Source organism: Aquarana catesbeiana, linkage group LG03, assembly GCF_042186555.1.
Source record: "Aquarana catesbeiana isolate 2022-GZ linkage group LG03, ASM4218655v1, whole genome shotgun sequence".
Taxonomy (NCBI): Eukaryota; Metazoa; Chordata; class Amphibia; order Anura; family Ranidae; genus Aquarana; species Aquarana catesbeiana.
In genome coordinates this window covers 661,328,159-661,347,444 of record NC_133326.1, presented here as the reverse complement: position 1 = coordinate 661,347,444, position 19,286 = coordinate 661,328,159, and the positions used below count along the sequence as shown (strand labels likewise).

The window sequence follows — 19,286 nt, the reverse complement described above, 5'->3', positions numbered from 1 at the left end:
AGGAGAATTATACAAAAAAAATAGTTAAATTCACAAGCTGAAATCTCCAAATTACAGCAATTTCGAAATTGGATGAAAGGTTTAGTACTGGGAAAACACTTTTGAAAGATAAAAAGTGCATTTTATATACAACTATATAGATCCGACCCAAATGGGGGACAAATGAGGAGGAAAGAGAGACAGAGGGACTTTGTTCCAAATCAGGGACAGTCCCTCAAAATCAGGGACAGTTGGGAGCCATGCTGTAAGTGTAGGACCACTGGGAGCTCAGGACCCTGGAGACAGTTGAAGCCATGCCCTCTGAAGTGATAGGGTCTTCTCCTAAAACTAGGTGCTGTTGTGACCCAAACAGGCTGCCTACACACCATTTAAAATGATGGAGAATTTGGCACCTGCTGACAGATCTTATGCCCAGTCACCTCTGTCCCATCAGGTATGGCCTCTTGGGATTGTCCAGGGTGTGGATCAGTAAGTTTATATTCCCTGGGGGGATATAAAGGGGGTCAGGGGTCCAGGGGATTGTGATAAAAAGAATTAAAAGAGTCTGCTGCCACAGCTGAAAAAATGGGTAAATGGGGGGCTTTACTGCACCAGCACTAGATCCTTCCTTAGGTGTAGTGGGGACCATTTTAATTCTTTCTTAGCTGCCCATTAGAGACTGGAATGCTGGCAAGCTGCCAAATCACTGCTGGAAGGGGCTGCAGGGAGAGCTGAGCTACAGAAAGAAAGTGAAAGTAAAACTGAGAAGCTTGTGTGACAAACTTTGACAATGAATTACTCCAGAGTGCCTGCATATTTAGAGGTTAGCGGGGGCCTGTTTTACAAATTTTTTTGCTGCTTGTTAAGAATATGCAAATATGTGCAGTATCTCACAGAAGTGAGTACACCCCTCACATTTATAATATATTATTATATCTTTTCATGTGAAACACTGAAGAAATGACACTTTGCTACAATGTAAAGTAGTGAGTATACAGCTTGTATAACAGTGTAAATTTGCTGTCCCCTCAAAATAAATCAACACAACCATTAATGTCTATACCGCTGACAACAAAATTGAGTACACCCCTAAGCGAAAATGTCCAAATTGGGGCCAAATAGTCATTTTCCCTCCCCGGTGTCATGTGACTCGTTAATGTTACAAGGTCTCTGGTGTAATAGGGGAGCAGGTGTGTTAAATTTGGTGTTCTCGTCTCACTCTCTCATACTGGTCACTGGAAGTTCAACATGGCACCTCATGGCAAAAAACTCTCTGAGGATCTGAAAGAAAAGAACTGTTGCTCTACATAAAGATGGCCTAGGCTATAAGAAGATTACCAAGACCCTGAAACTGAGCTGCAGCATGGTGGTCAAGACCATACAGCGGTTTAACAGGACAGGTTCCACTCAGAACAGGCCTCATCATGGTTGACCAAAAAAGTTGAGTGCACGTGCTCAGCGTCATATCCAGAGGTTGTCTTTGGGAAATAGATGTATGAGTGCTGCCAGCATTGCTACAGAGGTTGAAGGGGTGGGGGTTCAGCCTGTCAGTGCTCAGACCATACGCCACACACTGCATCAAATTGGTCTGCGTGGCTGTCGTCCCAGAAGGAAGCCTCCTTTAAAGATGATGCACAAGAAAGCCCGCAAACAGTTTGCTGAAGACAAGCAGACTATGGACATGGATTACTGGAACCATGTCCTGTGGTCTGATGAGACCAAGATAAACTTATTTGGTTCAGATGGTGTCAAGTGTATGTGGCGGCAACCAGATGAGGAGTTCAAAGACAAGTGTGTCTTGCCTATAGTCAAGCATGGAGGTGGGAGTGTCATGGCCTGGGGTTGCATGAGTGCTGCCGGAACTGGGGAGCTAAAGTTCATTGAGGGAACCATGAATGCCAACATGTACTGTGACATACTGAAACAGAGCATGATCCCCTCCCTTCAGATATTGGGCCGCAGGGCAGTATTCCAACATGATAACGACCCCAAACACACCTCCAAGACGACCACTGCCTTGCTAAAGAAGCTGAGGGTAAAGGTAATGGACTGGCCAAGCATTTCTCCAGACCTAAACCCTAATGAGCATCTGTGGGGCATCCTCAAACAGAAGGTGGAGGAGCGCAAGGTCTCTAACATCCCCCAGCTCCGTGATGTCATCATGGAGGAGTGGAAGAGGACTTCAGTGACAACCTGTGAACTCCATGCCCAAGAGTGTTAAGGCAGTGCTGGAAAATAATGGTGGCCACACAAGATATTGACACTTTGGGCCCAATTTGGACATTTTCACTTAGGGGTGTACTCACTTTTGTTGCCATCAGTTTAGATATTAATGGCTGTGTGTTGAGTTATTTTGAGGGGACAGCCAATTTACACTGTTATACAAACTGTACACTCACTACTTTACATTGTAGCAAAGTGTAATTTCTTCAGTGCTGTCACATGAAAAGATATAATAAAATATTTACAAAAATGTGAGGGGTGTACTCACTTTTGTGAGATACTTTAATTGTACATAGCCTGGCCACAGTCCTACTTAAAGTAAAACTCCACTTTTGTTGAGAAAAAGACATTTCCCCTGGGTGATCTATGTACATTGCAAAGATTATAACAAACTTTATTGCAGAGTCCTACCTTTTGTTACTCTGAAGAAATCCCTCTGTGTTTGTCTGTGCCTCTGTTCTGAGTGGGTCTAATGGGAGTGGTTTCATAATTAACTGTCAGGTGTGCAGCTGCAGGGCTCTAATGAGGAAATCTGCTGGGCCTTCATCCCTTTAGACGTGCTCTTATTCAAACTATCTCACCAAAAATGACATTTTTGTTGCAGGGGATGCCTAAAATCTGACTTGTATCTTAGGCAGACTTCTGGATAAATTGGCGAGCCAATCACACAAGCAGGAAATGATGTTTCTGGGGAGTGGTCAGTAAACACTCTGTGTACAGAACAACTCCAGGTAGCCATATTGCAATGCATTCTGAGAAATAGTACAGCAGCTGCAGATTGAAAAGGAAAGGTAATTTTTAATAACATTCAATTACAATATGATTAGTGTCACAATTATATGCGCTTTAAGGTTAGAGTCCCAATTTTTGGTAATGTGCTAATAGACATTAGATGATGGGGCAGATCTGTTGAGACAATCAAATAGGCCACCAACTTAACCTACCATCCAGTGCGAGGGAGGAGCAACTGGACCTCTTAGAAAACCTTGTTTGATTGTTTTTTTTCATAATTAACTGTCAGATGTGCAGCTGCAGGGCTCTAATGAGGAAATCTGCCGGGCCTTCATCCCTTTATCCCTTTAGATGTGCTCTTATTCAAAGTATCTCACCAAAAATGACATTTTTGTTGCAGGGGATGCCTAAAATCTGACTTGTATCTTAGGCAGACTTCTGGAAAAATCACCAATCACACAAGCAGGAAATGATGTTTCTGGGGAGTGGTCAGTAAACACTCTGTGTACAGAACAACTCCAGGTAGCCATATTGCAATGCATTCTGAGAAAAATTACATCAGCTGCAGATTGAAAAGGAAAGGTAATTTTTAATAACATTCAATTACAATATGATTAGTGTCACAATTATATGCGTTTTAAGGTTAGAGTTTCAATTTTTGGTAATGTGCTAATAGACATTGGATGATGGGGCAGATCTGTTGAGACAATCAAATAGGCCACCAACTTAACCTACCATCCAGTGTGAGGGAGGAGCAATTGGACCTCTTAGAAAACCTTGTTTGATTGCTTTTTTTCCCCTGTTAAGTCGGTTCTTCCCTCCCTCACTCTTCTCCATGGGCTAAGCACAAGCAGTCACACAATACCACCATTTATTTTTAGGGATCTGACTGCAAGCATAGAGGCCTGAGGGTAATCAGAGTGATCAATTATATATTAATGCCAGCAACTTTGGCTGTGAGACTCTGACATTTGGCTGCCCAATGCCTCTGCCTATATAGCCTTTGATTACATATAAAGGACAGATAGGATAAGATCAGTCTTCTTTTCACAGAGGAAGAAGAAAGCTAAGAAGATCTTGAGCTTATGCCTATTGAGAAATCGAGGGAGGAGTCCTATGTCCCACATATAGCATGTACTGTTCGTTATAATATAAGTAGACCCTATAGAATTATGCTGCAGGAAGACTCTCCTCAGAAGGCTGATTACATTTCAAACATATTATTTTATGAGGTATAACATGCACCTTTTCAGTCAGTGCTTTGCGTAGGTCGGTACAGTTTTTAAGTATTCAAAATTTTAATGTTGTGCCTCATAAGTCAACTTCCTCTAGAAAAACCACACAGGAAACCTTAGTAGCTAAGCTCACCATGACTGCTTGTCAGCCACTCTGATCTGCAGACCTGGACTGTCAGACAGGACCCTTGGGTCTCTCCAATGACAGAGGTCCACAAGAAGACAGGAGGCCTACCAACGACAGAAGGACAAGACCAGGCACGGGGACGATGGCAAGACAGCTCTGAGAGTCAGAGGTCACACTCATCAGGAAATCTTCCACCACCAACATGGGGTCCCGTATTAAGTAAGAAAATTTTTTTTTTTTTTTGTGCAATCGTTGGCTCAAAGTCTCCTTTTTTTACTTTCTCTTGCCTCTTTCTGTCTAGTATATCTTCCACATCTTCATTTGTTTTGAAGGTCATGAAAACTTCACTCAGTGAAGACAGCGTATCTAATCTCAGCATTTGAGTATGGCATGTTGCAGACATTATTATTTGTCAAGCTTGTGTGTTTATTGACACGTCCTCCTCTCTTTGAGGTCAGTGCAGCCTCACTTGTACATGCAGTGTCAGAGGGAGGTTGCACAGCATTAGAATCAAGAGACAGGAGGCTGCAGGCACTGTGAGAAATATAAATATTAAAATACTGACAGAACTGTATGACTCAACACAGTGGTGCAGTGTTTCTTAGAATCGGTTCCTCACAGGCCGACCTTACGCATTGTCTGGGGCTGCTCTTTAAAGTACAAGGATAGTGATATGCCAGTTGACATTAATACCATAAGCAGGTTTCTGGGTTGTCATCTTGTTCCTGGAAAACCTTGAAGTAGTAGATTGATGGTACTAGAGTCTTAGGCAGATATAGTAAACTTTAGTGCTAATGATATATTTAGCAATAATCTACAGGTGGTGTCTCAGTGGGGCATCTAGGTGGTGGGCTGCTCCCGTGAACTGAGGACCTGGAACAGTGACCTCAGAATACAGGAGTAACATTCAAGTCTGAAAATCAAAGCTCCACACCAAAGTATTAGAGTCCAAAAATAAGATTTATTCTAAACGTGCTACAGCCAATGTGTTTCTGGGACCACACATCGCCCCGCTCGTCTGGGTGTATTGCATGCTCTTGACAAATGTTCTGCAGCTGGTGGCAGGGGCACTATGTCATTGGACCAGTTGATTGTAGTGAGGACCAGGGTGGTAAGGAGGGTTTTCAGAGTTAGCTTACCTTTTTGTTTTTTAACAATACATTCTCGTTATGTATAATGCACAATAAAATATTATATATATTATCTATATCATTATAATACAATAAATACTGTGAGAGACAGCTCCCGGAATTTTGATTCAATGAGGATTTAAAGTGGTTGTAAACCCTTACATATGCTCAGTGAAGTGACTGACCTCAGGTCATATGCAGAGATGAAACTAATTCTCCTACATACACTATATTGTCAAAAGTATTGTGACGCCTGCCTCTACACGCACATGAACTTTAATGGCATCCCAGTCTAATGCCGCGTACACACGATCAGAATTTCCATCAGAAAAACCTTGGATGGTTTTTCCTTTCCACTCAAGCTTGCCTTGCAAACATACCGTCACACAAAAGTTCTCGGAACTTTCGACCATTATGAACGCGGTGACGTACAACACTACGACGAGCCGAGAAAATGAAGTTCAATGCTTCCGAGCATGCGTCAAATTGTTTCCAAGCATGCGTAGAAATTTGGCGCGTCGGAATTGCTACAGATGATCGGAATTTCCGATAGGAACTTTTTCCGTTGGAAAAATAGAGAACCTGCTCTCAATCTTTTGCTGGCGGAAATTCCACCAGCAGAAGTCTGATGGAGCATACACAAGGTCGGACTTTCCGACCAAAAGATCACATCGGACTTTTGCTGGCAGAATTTCCGATTGTGTGTACGGGGCATTAGTCCGTAGGGTTTAATATTGAGTTGGCCCACCCTTTGCAGCTATAACAATTTCAACTCTTCTGGGAAGGTTGTCCACAAGGTTTAGGAGTGTGTCTATGGGAATGTTTGACCATTCTTCCAGAAGCGTATTTGTGAGGTCAGGCACTGATGTTGGATGAAAAATAAAACAAATATACCGCGCTGTCCACAAACAATGCAAGAAAGCAGCTAGCACAGCAATAGATCAATTGCAAAAATTGGAAATATGGGATAGATAAGTGCAGCGCTAAAAATTAACCTCAAAGTGAACTGAAAAAAATATTATATATAGAATGGTGTGCATATACATAGAAATATGTAAAAAAAAAATGTGCAAAGGTGATCTGAGAATGAACTCAAAACAATACAATACAATTGTGATATACCAAACATACAAAAGATATACTGAATATCATATCAACAAATGTGCAAAAATGAATTATGTGAAATAATGTCCAATGAAAATGTTCAAAGGAAGGGAAAATAAGCCCTTAACGTTTGGAATGGTGAACCAAACAATAAAATTGTAAATATCCAAAACGTGGTTCGAAATTGCTGACACTTGAACTGGGTGACAGTGTAACATAGAAAAACGTGCCCAAACTTACTGATAAGTGATCCACCACCAGAGAGTCAAAAGGCTTACCAGAACGATTGAACCCAAATAGGTGTACACCTAATGGGTCAATCAGGCTTGTAGGGCTACACACCCAAGGGGAACTGTCACAATGGACACGACCTCCAGCCAGAAGACCAACTCAAACAATGGACCTCAATGGGGTAGATTATAGACAGAAAACCACATGGATGGTTGCTCCAATGAGATATTTATAGAGAGGAAGAAAGAATAGGCACATAGTGTAATTCTTTTTAAATCTGAAATAATTTATTGCTAAAAAAAGGAGGAAATACACTCACATTTTAGTTGATAAAAAAGCACTTACAATAATGTTAGATGAGAAGGCCTGGCTCACAGTCTCCGCTTTAATTCATCCCAAAGATGTTCTATCGGGTTGAGGTCTGGACTCGCCAGTCAAGTTCCTCCAGCCCAAACTTGCTCATCCATGTCTTTATGGACCTTGTTTTGTGCACTGGTCCAAATCATTTGGTGGAGGGGGGGTTATGGTGTGGGGTTGTTTTTCAGGGGTTGGGCTTGGTCCTTTAGTTCCAGTGAAGGGAACTCTTAAGGCGTCAGAATACCAAGACATTTTGGACAATTTCATGCTTCCAACTTTGTGGGAACAGTTTGGGGATGGCCCCTTCTTGTTGCAACATGACTGCTCACCAGTGCAGAAAGCAAGGTCCATAAAGACATGGATGAGCAAGTTTGGGGTGGAGGAACTTGACTGGCCTGCACAGAGTCCTGACCTCAACCCGGTAGAACACCTTTGGGATGAATTAGAGCGGCGACTGTGAGCCAGGCCTTCTCTTCCAACATCAGTGCCTGACCTCACAAATGCACTTCTGGAAGAATGGTCAAACATTCTCATAGACACACTCCTAAACCTTGTGGACAGCCTTCCCAGAAGAGTTGAAGCCTTTAGAGCTGCAAAGGGAGGGCCAACTCAATATTGAACCCCTAGTGTAAGTTGTACCTGTTTATCTCTTAGCAGTCTTCTCTTCTCTACATCCGTTCAAAGTGCTACATTTTTAAAATTGGGACAAACCCCCCTCCACACAGAACACAAGAACAGAGCTGAGGCTGTTAATCTGCTGGAGGTCCTGGGGAAGGTTAATAGAGCCAATGATAGGCACTCATCAAGAATACTGACTATGCCCCCTGTACTATAGCTTCTATGAATGGAGGATGAGCAGATGAATGAAATATCTGCCTCCTCCATTCATAGATAATATTTCATTCACCATAGTACAGCTTCTATGAATGGAGGATCTGGGCAGAAATGGCAGGCGTATTCATCACTCTTATATGGCGTACACACGGTCGGACTAGGATTTTTCCGACGGATGTTGGCTCAAAATTGTCTTGCATACACACGGTCACACAAAGTTGTCGGAAAATCAGATCGTTTTAAACGTGGTGACATAAAACACGTACGCTGGGACTATAAACGGCGCAGTGGCCAATAGCTTTCATCTCTTTATTTATTCTGAGCATGCGTGGCACTTTGTCCGTCGGATTTGTGTACACACGATCGGAATTTCCGACAACGGATTTTGTTGTCGGAAAATTTTATCTCCTGCTCTCCAACTTTGTGTGTCGGAAAATCCGATGGAAAATGTCCGATGGAGCCCACACACGGTCGGAATTTCCGACAACATGCTCCGATCGGACATTTTCCATCGGAAAATCCGACCGTGTGTACGGGGCATTAAAGTGGTTGTAAAGGTTGAAGGTTTTTTTACCTTCATGCATTCTGTGTAGCTCCCCCTGCAGCCCCCCTAATACTTACCCGAGCCTGATTCCAATCCAGCGATATACACAAGAGCGGCTGCTCTCCCGGGTCTCTGCCTCCTCATTAGCTGAGACACAGCAGCAGGAGCTATTGTCTCCCACTGCTGTCAATTGCAGCCAGTGACCCAATAAGTAGAGAGTGGGCGGGGGTGTGGCTCGGGAGCGAGAATGCTCGAGTGCCCCTATAGCAAGTGGCTTGCTATGGGGGACAGTCGGAGAACAGGAGGAGCCAAGTACACCGGCGGGGGACCCAAGAAGAGGAGAATTGGGGCTGCTCAATGCAAAATCATTGCATGGAGCAGGTAAGTATGCAATTTTTTTATTTTTTTTATAATTTAACGTTTAATAAGACTTTAATGGGTGCCTGTCACAGGTCCATTGGCTCTATTACCCCCACTGCTGGAAGATTACAGCAGCTGATGGGGGGGGGGGGGTGAAGAAGCTTTTAGCTAATGCGGGAACCAACAACAGAAGGGACACATTCTTGTACAGCCGTGGCCAAAAGTTTTGAGAATGACACAAATATACATTTTCACAAAGTCTGCTGCCTCAGTGTTTTAGATCTTTTTGTCAGATGCTACTATGGTATACTGAAGTTTAATTACAAGCATTTCATAAGTGTCAAAGGTGTTTACTGACAATTACATTAAGTTTATGCAAAGAGTCAATATTTGCAGCATTGACCCTTCTTTTTCAAGACTTCTGCAATTTGTCCTGGCATGTTGTCAATCAACTTCTGGGCCACATCCTGACTGATGGCAGCCCGTTCTTACATAATCAATGCTTGGAGTATGTCAGAACTTGTGGAGGATTTTTTGTTCACCCGCCTCTTGAGGATTGACCACAAGTTCTCAATGGCTGGGCCAGATTAAGAACATCATGGGCCTGGGGCTGAGGATTTTGGTGGGGCTTTTTATAAAAAAAAAAAAAAAAATGCAAACAATTTTTTGTTATAACAAATGAAAATAAATAGAGAGAGGGAGGATGAGAGAGAAAGGGGGTGAGAGAGGGGTGGGGGGCCAGGGCAGGGAGGATGAGAAAGAGCAGGGGGATGAGAGAGAGAAAGGATGCGCATGAGCATGCGTGGGAGTGACAGCAATGCAGCCCGGCCAAGGCAAGTGACCAAAGGCACAGAACCCGGAAGGAAGACCGGGTGAAGATGGAAACGCCCGGGACCCGCCGAATTGATCACAGCGCAGCGCTGGAGGGCTCAGTCTGACACAGAAAAGTGTACCCTAATGTGCTAATATGCTGTGCATACTAGTACATTATGGCATAACCTACCTCAGGACCTCTAAAAAGTAGTAATGTTAGCGAAGTTTACTACCGCTTTAATATCACAGGATCCCAGGAGCCTCTCATGGGGCCCCCTACTGACCCGGTGGCCCTTGGGCAGTGCATAGTTGCCAACATTTCAAAAATATTTTCAGGGACACTTTTTTTACCAATGGTATATTTAGAGTAGCCGACATCACCTATGTTCCTCTATACATCACAGTAGTAATCACAAAATTAAATGAGTACTAATAATGGGCAGAACAAGTATGAGGACTGAGAAGATTTCGTTTAGTTGAACTAACAAAAGTATACCCATTCTAGAGCTGGTAACATTGAGGATATTCAATATAATTTAAAGAACTGTTTTTGTGGGTAAGAGGCATAGGGAAGGAGTCTAGATGGTATAACAGTGGGAAGTATGTGCAGGTGAGGGGGAGGAATGTGGAGGGTATAACAGTGGGCATTATGTACAGGAGAGGAGTGTGAAGGGTATAACAGTGGACACTATGTACAGGAGAGGAGTGTGGAGGGTATGGCAGTGGGCACTATGTACATGGGATAAGTGTGCAGGGTACGACAGTGGGCAGTATGCACAGCAGAGGGGTGTGGAGGATATGCCAGTGGGCAGTATGTACAGGAGAGGAGTGTGGTGGGTATGACAGTGGGCAGTATGTACAGGAGAGGAGTGTGGTGGGTATGACAGTGGGCGGTATGTACAGGAAAGGAGAGTGGAAGGTATTATGGGGGGCAGTATTTACAGGAGAGTAGTGTGGACGGTATGAGAGTGGGCAGTATGCACGGGAGAGGAGTGTAGAGAGTATGACAGCTGGCACTATGTACAGTAGAGAAGTGTATGACAACGGGCACTATGTACAGGAGAGACGTGTGGAGGGTATGACAGTGAGCAGTATGTACAGGAGAGGAGTGTGGAGGGTATGACAGTGGGTGGTATGTACAGGAGAGGAGTGTGGTGGGTATGACAGTGGGAGGTATGTACAGGAGAGGAGTGTGGAAGGTATTATGGGGGCAGTATTTACAGAAGAGGAGTGTGGATAGAAAGATAGTTGGCAGTATGTATAGGAGAGGAGTGTGGAGGGTATGATGGGGCAGTATGTACAGGAGAGGAGTGTGGAGGGTATGACAGTGGGTGGTATGTACAGGAGAGGAGTGTGGTGGATATGAGAGTTGGCAGTATGCACAGGAGAGGAGTGTGGAGAGTATGACAACGGGCACTATGTACAGGAGAGAAGTGTGGCGGGTATGACAGAGAGCAGTATGTACAGGAGAGGAGTGTGGAGGGTATGACAGTGAGCATTATGTACAGGAGAGGTGTTTGGAGGGTATTACAAGTGAGCACTATGTACAGGAGAGAAGTGTGAAGGGTATGACAGTGAGCAGTATGTACAGGAGAGGAATGTGGAGGGTATGACAGCGGGCACTATGTACAGGAGAGGAGTGTGGAGGGTATGACAGTGGGCAGTATGTACAGGAGAGAATTGTATGACAGCGGGCACTATGTATAGGAGAGAAGTGTGGAGGGTATGACAGTGAGCAGTATGTACAGGAGAGGAGTGTGGGGGGTATGACAGTGGGCACTATGTACAGGTGAGGAGGATGAAGGAATCTGGGAAGGAAAAATGTAAAGGTTTGTGGAAGGATGTTTAGGGCGTAGTGGTTAAGCGGGCCATACATGGATTGAAATTAAGCAGAGGCCAGCTATAGTCGATCTATGTATGGGTTAGCTGGTTGTACACAAGTCAATTTATTAATCGACTTGAGTAAGACCAGCCTGTCAGGTTTTTACCAAAACATTCAGTGCTGCCAGCTATGGTTAGCAACACTGATCATTGTATTGTGTGGGTAGGGAAGGCTCCCCTCTGGCAGAACACAATAACACTGCGGGAGTGATTCCCCCATCCACAGGTCAGCAGGTGAGAAGGTGTGTGGGGACAGGCTGGAGAGAGGTCTGTCAACAGGGGGGTGTGAGGTGGTCATGGAGGGATATCAATCAGCGGGTGGGGGGAGTAACTGTAAGTGATATCTTTTTGAGTAGGGTCTGTCATCTGTAGGTTGGTAAATGGTCACCTGTGATATAAGTTGAAGGGACGTGGCTAAAATAGCAAGTGGCCGGGGAGTGACCTGGTTGGTGGTGAGTGTGAAATGGATGATGTGTTTCAAGTTTCTTTCACATTTGTGGTAATGCTTACTGCCCTCCGATAAGTGATCTGTGGTGGATTGCTTTTCAACGAGTGGTATAGCAGCAGCTGACAGGCGTTCATGTGGTGCTACTGCCGCCTCCTTGTTTTTTTTTTTTTTTACATTGGTGAATGGTATTTTTACATTGTTGGACTATGCTGCTACCTCAAGCGAATTTGGCTTGCAGTTGCAGAGTGGCCCCATTGAAATCTAAAGGCGAGTTTGACAGGCGTGCTGCTTATCATTCTCTGCAGGCTGAGTTAAAGATGCTGCAGCTAAAAAAATAATAAAAAAAAAAGTTGCAGCTGTGAAGTAAAGCATCACAGCTACGGAATTCGTACAGCCCTGTCCAAATGTATTTTTAAGATTTGGGTCAGGGACGTGCGGTGAGGTGAGTGGCTGTTGAGGCACTGGCTAGTATCAGAGCCAAATACACACAGGTTCCATACGCCGCGAACGTTAGAGCGAGAGCAATAATTCTAGCACTAGACCTCCTCTGTAACTCTAAACATGTAACCTGTAAAAAATTTTAAAGCGTCGCCTATGTAGATTTATAAGTACTGAAGTTTGGAGCCATTCCACGAGTGTGCGCAATTTTAAAGCGTGACATGTTAAGTATCTATTTACTCAGCGTAACATTATCTTTCATAGTGTACAAAAAAATCATGCTTACTTTAGTGTTTTTTTTTTTTTTTTATTTCTGAAACACTTTCATAAATAAAAAATAAAACTTTCCAAAAAAAAAACACATTCGAAAAATTGCTGCCTAAATACCATGTGACATAAAAAGTTGCAATGACCACCATTTTATTCCCTAGGGTGTCTGCTAAAAATATATATTTAATGTTTGGGGGTTCTGAGTAATCTTCTAGCAAAAAAAATATGATTTTTACATGTAGGAGAGACGTGTCAGAATTGGCCTGGGTGGTAAGGGGTTAATTACAATAAGTAAGTAATATACAAATAATTATTATATATTGTTTTTAGGCAATTAAGGCACTGTGAGCTTATCCTCTGTCTGCTGCAGAGTGTGCCAGCTTGTATTTAAACATGCCGCTCTGTATGTAGCTTCTGACAGACTGCACAAGGAGCCCCGTATCTCCAGAACCATAGGTCCTAGGAGACCCAAATTTTGACCAGTGGTGGGGTAGGTCTTCGGCTACTAACCTACCAAATTATTTGAGGGTCTCTACAACTCTTGAAGCTTGATCGTTTTTGGGTTTTTTTGTTGGATTTTTTTTTTTTGTGAATTATTTTTTGTTTTTGGGCAAATGGGACTATCTTAAGTTAAGGGACCTGAAGCTGCAGCTCCAATAGCCCCTATGTTAATCCAGCCCTGCTCAATGGGGTTAAGGTCTGGGGAGTTTCCTGCCATGGACCCAAAAATTGGATGTTTTGTTCCCCAAGGCACTTAGTTATCAGTTTTGCCCTATGGCAAGGTGCTCCATCATGCTGGAAAATGCATTGTTCGTCACCAAACTGTTCTTGGATGGTTGGGAGAAGTTACACTTGGAGGATGTTTTTGTACAATTCTTTATTCATGGCTGTGTTCTTAGGCAAAATTGTGAGTAGGGATGAGCCGAACACCCCCCGGTTCGGTTCGCACCAGAACCCGCGAACGGACCGAAAGTTCGCACGAACGTTAGAACCCCATTGACGTCTATGGGACTCGAACGTTCGAAATCAAAAGTGCTCATTTTAAAGGCTAATTTGCATGGTATTGTCCTAAAAAGGGTTTGGGGACCCGGGTCCTACCCCAGGGGACATGTATCAATGCAAAAAAAACTTTTAAAAACGGCCGTTTTTTCGGGAGCAGTGATTTTAATGATGCTTAAAGTAAAAAAAAAAAAAGTGAAATATTCCTTTAAATATCGTACCTGGGGGGTGTCTATAGTATGCCTGTAAAGTGACGCGTGTTTCCCATGTTTAGAACAGTCCCTGCACCAAATGTCATTTTTAAAGGAAAAAATCTCATTTAAAACTGCTTGCGGGTTTAATGTCATGTCGGGTCCTGGCAATATGGATGAAAATCAGTGAGACAAACGGCATGGGTACCCCCCAGTCCATTACCAGGCCCTTTGGGTCTTGTATGGATATTAAGGGGAACCCCGCACCCAAATTAAAATAAGGAAAGGTGTGGGGCCACCAGGCCCTATATACTCTGAACAGCAGTATACAGGCGGTGCAAACAAGACAGGGACTGTAGGTTTGTTGTTAAGTAAAATCTGTTTGTAATTTTGAACATTTTTAACGTGTTTAGCTCCAGCCAAAAAATCTTTTCTAAGCTTTTTGGAAAACATAGGGAAGGGTTATCACCCCTGTGACATTTGTTTTGCTGTCTTTCCTCCTCTTCAGAAGATTTCACCTCACTTTTTTGTCCCAATGAAAAATGTTTTTTGAAAATTTGGGTTTTTTTGTGGAACAAGGATTGGAAAGCATCAGTGGAAAGGAGAAATTGTTTTCCCATATTAACTCTTACAGGAGATAACAGGAACGGATCTAGCTGAACACTGTGAGCAGGACGCACTGCACTAAATGTAAATAGCAGGAACGGATCTAGCTGAACACTGTGAGCAGGACGCACTGCACTAAATGTAAATAGCAGGAACGGATCTAGCTGAACACTGTGAGCAGGACGCACTGCACTAAATGTAAATTGCAGGAACGGATCTAGCTGAACACTGTGAGCAGGACGCACTGCACTAAATGTAAATAGTCTAGAAGATAACAGGAACGGATCTAGCTGAACACTGTGAGCAGGACGCACTGCACTAAATGTAAATAGCAGGAACGGATCTAGCTGAACACTGTGAGCAGGACGCACTGCATTAAATGTAAATAGTCTAGATAGAAGATAACAGGAACGGATCTAGCTAAACTGAATACAGTGTATATATATATATATATGCAACACCTGGGATGCATATATATACACAATACACTGTAAGTGCAGCTAACTGACTGACTGTTCTGCCTAATCTATCTAACTCAAATCAAATGACACTGTCTCTCTCTCTCTCTATCTCTCAGCACACCGGAACACACACTACACAGGGCCGCCGTGCAGGCGGCCTTATATAGTGTGGGGTGTGTACTAAATCCCCTGAGCCATAATTGGCCAAAGCCACCCTGGCTTTGGCCAATTACAGCTCTCTCTACTGACGGCGCTGTGATTGGCCAAGCATGCGGGTCATAGTGCATGCTTGGCCAATCATCAGCCAGCAATGCACTGCGATGCCGCAGTGAATTATGGGCCGTGACGCGCCACACGAATTTAGCGCGAACGGCCCATAACGTTCGCAATTCGGCGAACGATCGAACAGCCGATGTTCGAGTCGAACATGGGTTCGACTCGAACACGAAGCTCATCCCTAATTGTGAGTGATCCCACTCTCTTGGCTGAGAAGCAACCCCACACATAAATGGTATCAGGATGCTTTACTGTTGGCATGATACAGGACAGACTGTAGCGCTCATCTTTTCTTCTCTGGACAAGGTCTTTTCTGGAAGCCCCAAACAATCGGAAAGGGGATTCATCAGAGAAAATGACTTTACCCCAGTCCTGAGCAGTCCAATCCCTGTACCTTTTGTAGAATATTAGTCTGTCCCTGATGTATTTCCTGGAGAGAAGTGGCTTCTTTGCGGCCCTTCTTGAAACCAGACCATCCTCCAAAAGTCTTCTCCTCACTGTGCGTGCAGATGCCCTCACGCCTGCCTGCTGCCATTCCAGAGCAAGAGTAGAACTAGACGAGGGTACGCTTCCCTGCGCACCAAAAGGCTTAACTAAAATGTAACCCTTATTATAAATCATTAAAAAGTATGTAAATGACCATAACAGTTATACCTAAAGGATGAGGTCAATGCCATTATATATTAAAAACAATGTTCTATCTCTAGGTGGTAATTCTAACATCTACCAAGTTTAAATGGTGAAAACTTCTCTTGAATATATACGTATAGACAATATGAGGGTTATAATTTGCACCTATATTCAATATAAAGGCTCCAGGCTGTATTAGAGGATATATAAATTAAAGGTCTACTCACCAACACCATCTGGTATCAAGAGATAGGGGTATATTTGTCTCTCCTCCCATCTATTGGCCACATATAAAAATGAGATGAACAGAAAAAGAGAAGGTATGCTAGTAAATACTGTCTTACTGAAAATATGGGCTATCTATCTTCTGCCCTATGAAATTATCTATCTCTCAGATATGCGATATGGGTACACTCATCCATTTCGACACAAATAACCACTGATGGACGAGCCCCATATATCACCATATCCACAAAAAAGCTTCTCTTTAAATCAAGACTACATTGACACAAAGCATATTTCACCAAACAAAAAAGAAAAAATGGAGTTGAGGGGGGAAAGAATGTGTCAGGACAAAAATGTAATCATGTAAACCTAAATGAAAAAAAAGTCAGAAGGTGCTCCCAAAATCAAATCACCCAAACCTAACATGTTTCACTCTTCAAATAGAGCTTCGTCGGAGGTAAAAAAAAATTAAAAAGTGAAGAAAATTAGCAACCAAGAGTAGCTGACTGTCACATGGTGAAAAAAAAAAACATTCCTGAGCAAGCTTTGCACTGGTGGTGCCCCGATCCCGCAGCTGGATCAACTGTAGGAGATGGTTCTTCCTCTTCACAACAATTGAATCTTCTCCTTGAAGTTCCTAATGATCCAATAAATGGTTGATTTAGGTGCAATCTTAATAGCAGCAATATCCTTGCCTGTGAATCCCTATTTGTGCAAAGCAATGATGGCGGCACGTGTTTCCTTGCAGGTAACCATGGTTGCCAGAGGAAGAACAATGATTTCAAGCACCATCCTGTTTTTAAAGTCTGTTATTCTAACTTAATCAGCATTACAGAGTGATTTCTAGCCTTGTCCTCGTCCACACTGACACCTGTGTTAACTAGAGAATCACTGACATGATGTCAGCTGGTCCTTTTGTGGCAGGGCTGAAATGCAGTGGAAGTGTTTTTTTGGGGGGGATTATGTTCATTTTCATGGCAAAGAGATGAATTGAAATTCATCTGATCACTTTCCATAACATTCTGGAGTATATGCAAATTGCCATCATAAAAACTGAGAAAGCAGACTATGAAAATGAATATTTGTGTAATTTTCAAAACTTTTGGCCTGGGCTGTAATGTCCCTTGTGCTGGTTTTAGTTTTTTCATTTTTGACTAAACTTAGGCTTTAATACCAGGATCAACTCTAACTGTTGCTACTCCTTGTGTAGCTGATACAATACGGAGCCATTTATGTAGCTGACGCCATATATAGAGCCATCAATCCTATCTGTGTAGCAATCAATGGCTACTTTTATCTATAATCGCTAACTATTTTAGTAATGCCACTGAGATACTAAAAAATCACACTACATGGGTGATAAAAATCTTTTTTACAGAGAAATATGACCACTTGTTGATAATCATCTATTAAAAGTTTGTTGATGTCAGTGCTGTGCAGATGAGGTGAATAAAACCACTGCCTAATAGGATCCTGTACTGTCTGGGATGAATATGAAGGCCGTCCTTGTTAAACTGTAAATGCAGCAAGAGCAGACCCCACACTCCCACACTATTATTTTTGAATTGTTAATTTTAGGTTTAAAGAGTAACTCCACTTTTGTTGAGGAAAACATTCCCATCTGGGTGATCAACTTACATTACAGGAATTTTAACAAACTTTGTCGTAGTTTCCTACCTGTTTATACACTGAAGAAAAAGCTGGTTGTTGTGTGGAGAATGAATCTGAATGGGAGTGACTTTTTCATTATTAATCAGCTGAAGCACTTGCACTGTTCTAATGAGGAGAGTGGCAGGGTCTGCATCCATTTAGAAGTGACGAACCCTTTAGGAGTATCTCACCAAAATTAAATTTCTATTGCAGGGGATGCCTAAAATCTGACTTGTATCTTAGTGTAGACTTCTGGGAAAGTCAGTGAGCCAATAAACATGCAGGAAATGACATTTCTGGAGGTGTTTCATACACCAGCTATGTACAGAGGGCCTCCAGGTTGCCATATTGCATTGAATTGTACAGAAAATTACAGTGCTTCAGACTGAAAAGGAAGGTCATTTTTTTTAACATCCAATTACAATATGGCTTGCATAGGATTTGCAATTGCAATTGTCTATACTATATATTTTTTTCTATTTTTTTTCCCCACAAAAGTGGAGTTGCCCTTTAAGGCTTTTAATTAAAAATCATTTTAGTGTATTTTGCACTGAAAATGTACTCTTCGTAAGCAGTCAAATATCTTGCAACATTAAATCATCATTTTATTCTACAGGCTGCTTTCAGAAAATAGAAAAAATTGTTTGGTGGTTTTAAGTAATTTTCTGAAAAAAAATGTAGATCTTAAAGCAGACCTCCAGTAATTTTTTTCAACTTTCCATCTATTATATCCTCTGCCCTTGTTGTTTTACCTTTGGATAGTAAAACATTTTTTTTCTGCCAGTAAATACCTTATACAGCCCACTTCCTCTTTCTTGTCTGGTCATTATCTGAGGCTTATGACATCATGCACAGCTCCCTCTCACACTCTCGTGAGAGTTTGCCAGGAAGGGGGGGGGGGATGAGTCATAAGAGGGCCAATGAAAGCTGCAGAGCTGGAGGTGTGCCTCTGTGTGTCTGTGTAAATCCAGGAATCGAACATACAGCAGCTTCAGCTGCCCACAGTTAAACCCAAGCTTATCAATCACTTAACCTCCGGAAGATTTAGCCCCCTTTTCTAAGCTACACTTAAAAAAAATATACCTGTTCCAAATTACAAACAGATTCAACTATAGAACAAACCTACAGTCCCTATCTTGTTTGTAACCCGGGGACCGCCTGTATACTGCTGTTCAGAGTATATAGGGCCTGGGGGCCCCACGCCTTTTTTTTTTTTATTTGGGTGCGGGGTTCCCCTTAATAATGGGCCTGGTAATGGACTGGGGGGGGGGTACCCATGCCGTTTTTCTAAATGATTTTCATCCATATTACCGGGACCCGACATTACATTAAAGCCGCAAGCAGTTTTAAATGACTTTTATTCCTTTAAAATTGACATTTTGTGCAGGGACTGTTCTAAACACGGGCATACTATAGACACCCCCCAGGTACGATATTTAAAGGAATATTTCACTTTTATTGTTTCACTTTAAGCATCATTAAAATCACTGCTCCTGAAAAAACAGCCATTTTAAAACTTTTTTTTTGCATTGATACATGTCC

The 19,286-nt window shown here is 42.7% G+C and overlaps 1 protein-coding gene across 2 annotated transcripts in view; it reads left to right on the top strand.

Annotated features, from left to right (window-relative positions):
- Positions 1-4,064: 4,064 nt before the first annotated feature.
- The window catches only part of DENND1C (DENN domain containing 1C), a 105,419-nt gene continuing 90,197 nt past the window's right edge, over positions 4,065-19,286 (top strand). The window contains exon 1 of one of the 2 annotated variants that reach the window (XM_073622808.1): positions 4,065-4,515. In XM_073622808.1, the coding sequence (XP_073478909.1) occupies positions 4,499-4,515 (17 nt within the window). In that variant the 5' untranslated portion in view covers positions 4,065-4,498. The remainder of the gene's footprint in view (positions 4,516-19,286) is intronic. The other variant, XM_073622809.1, reaches the window with a different exon arrangement.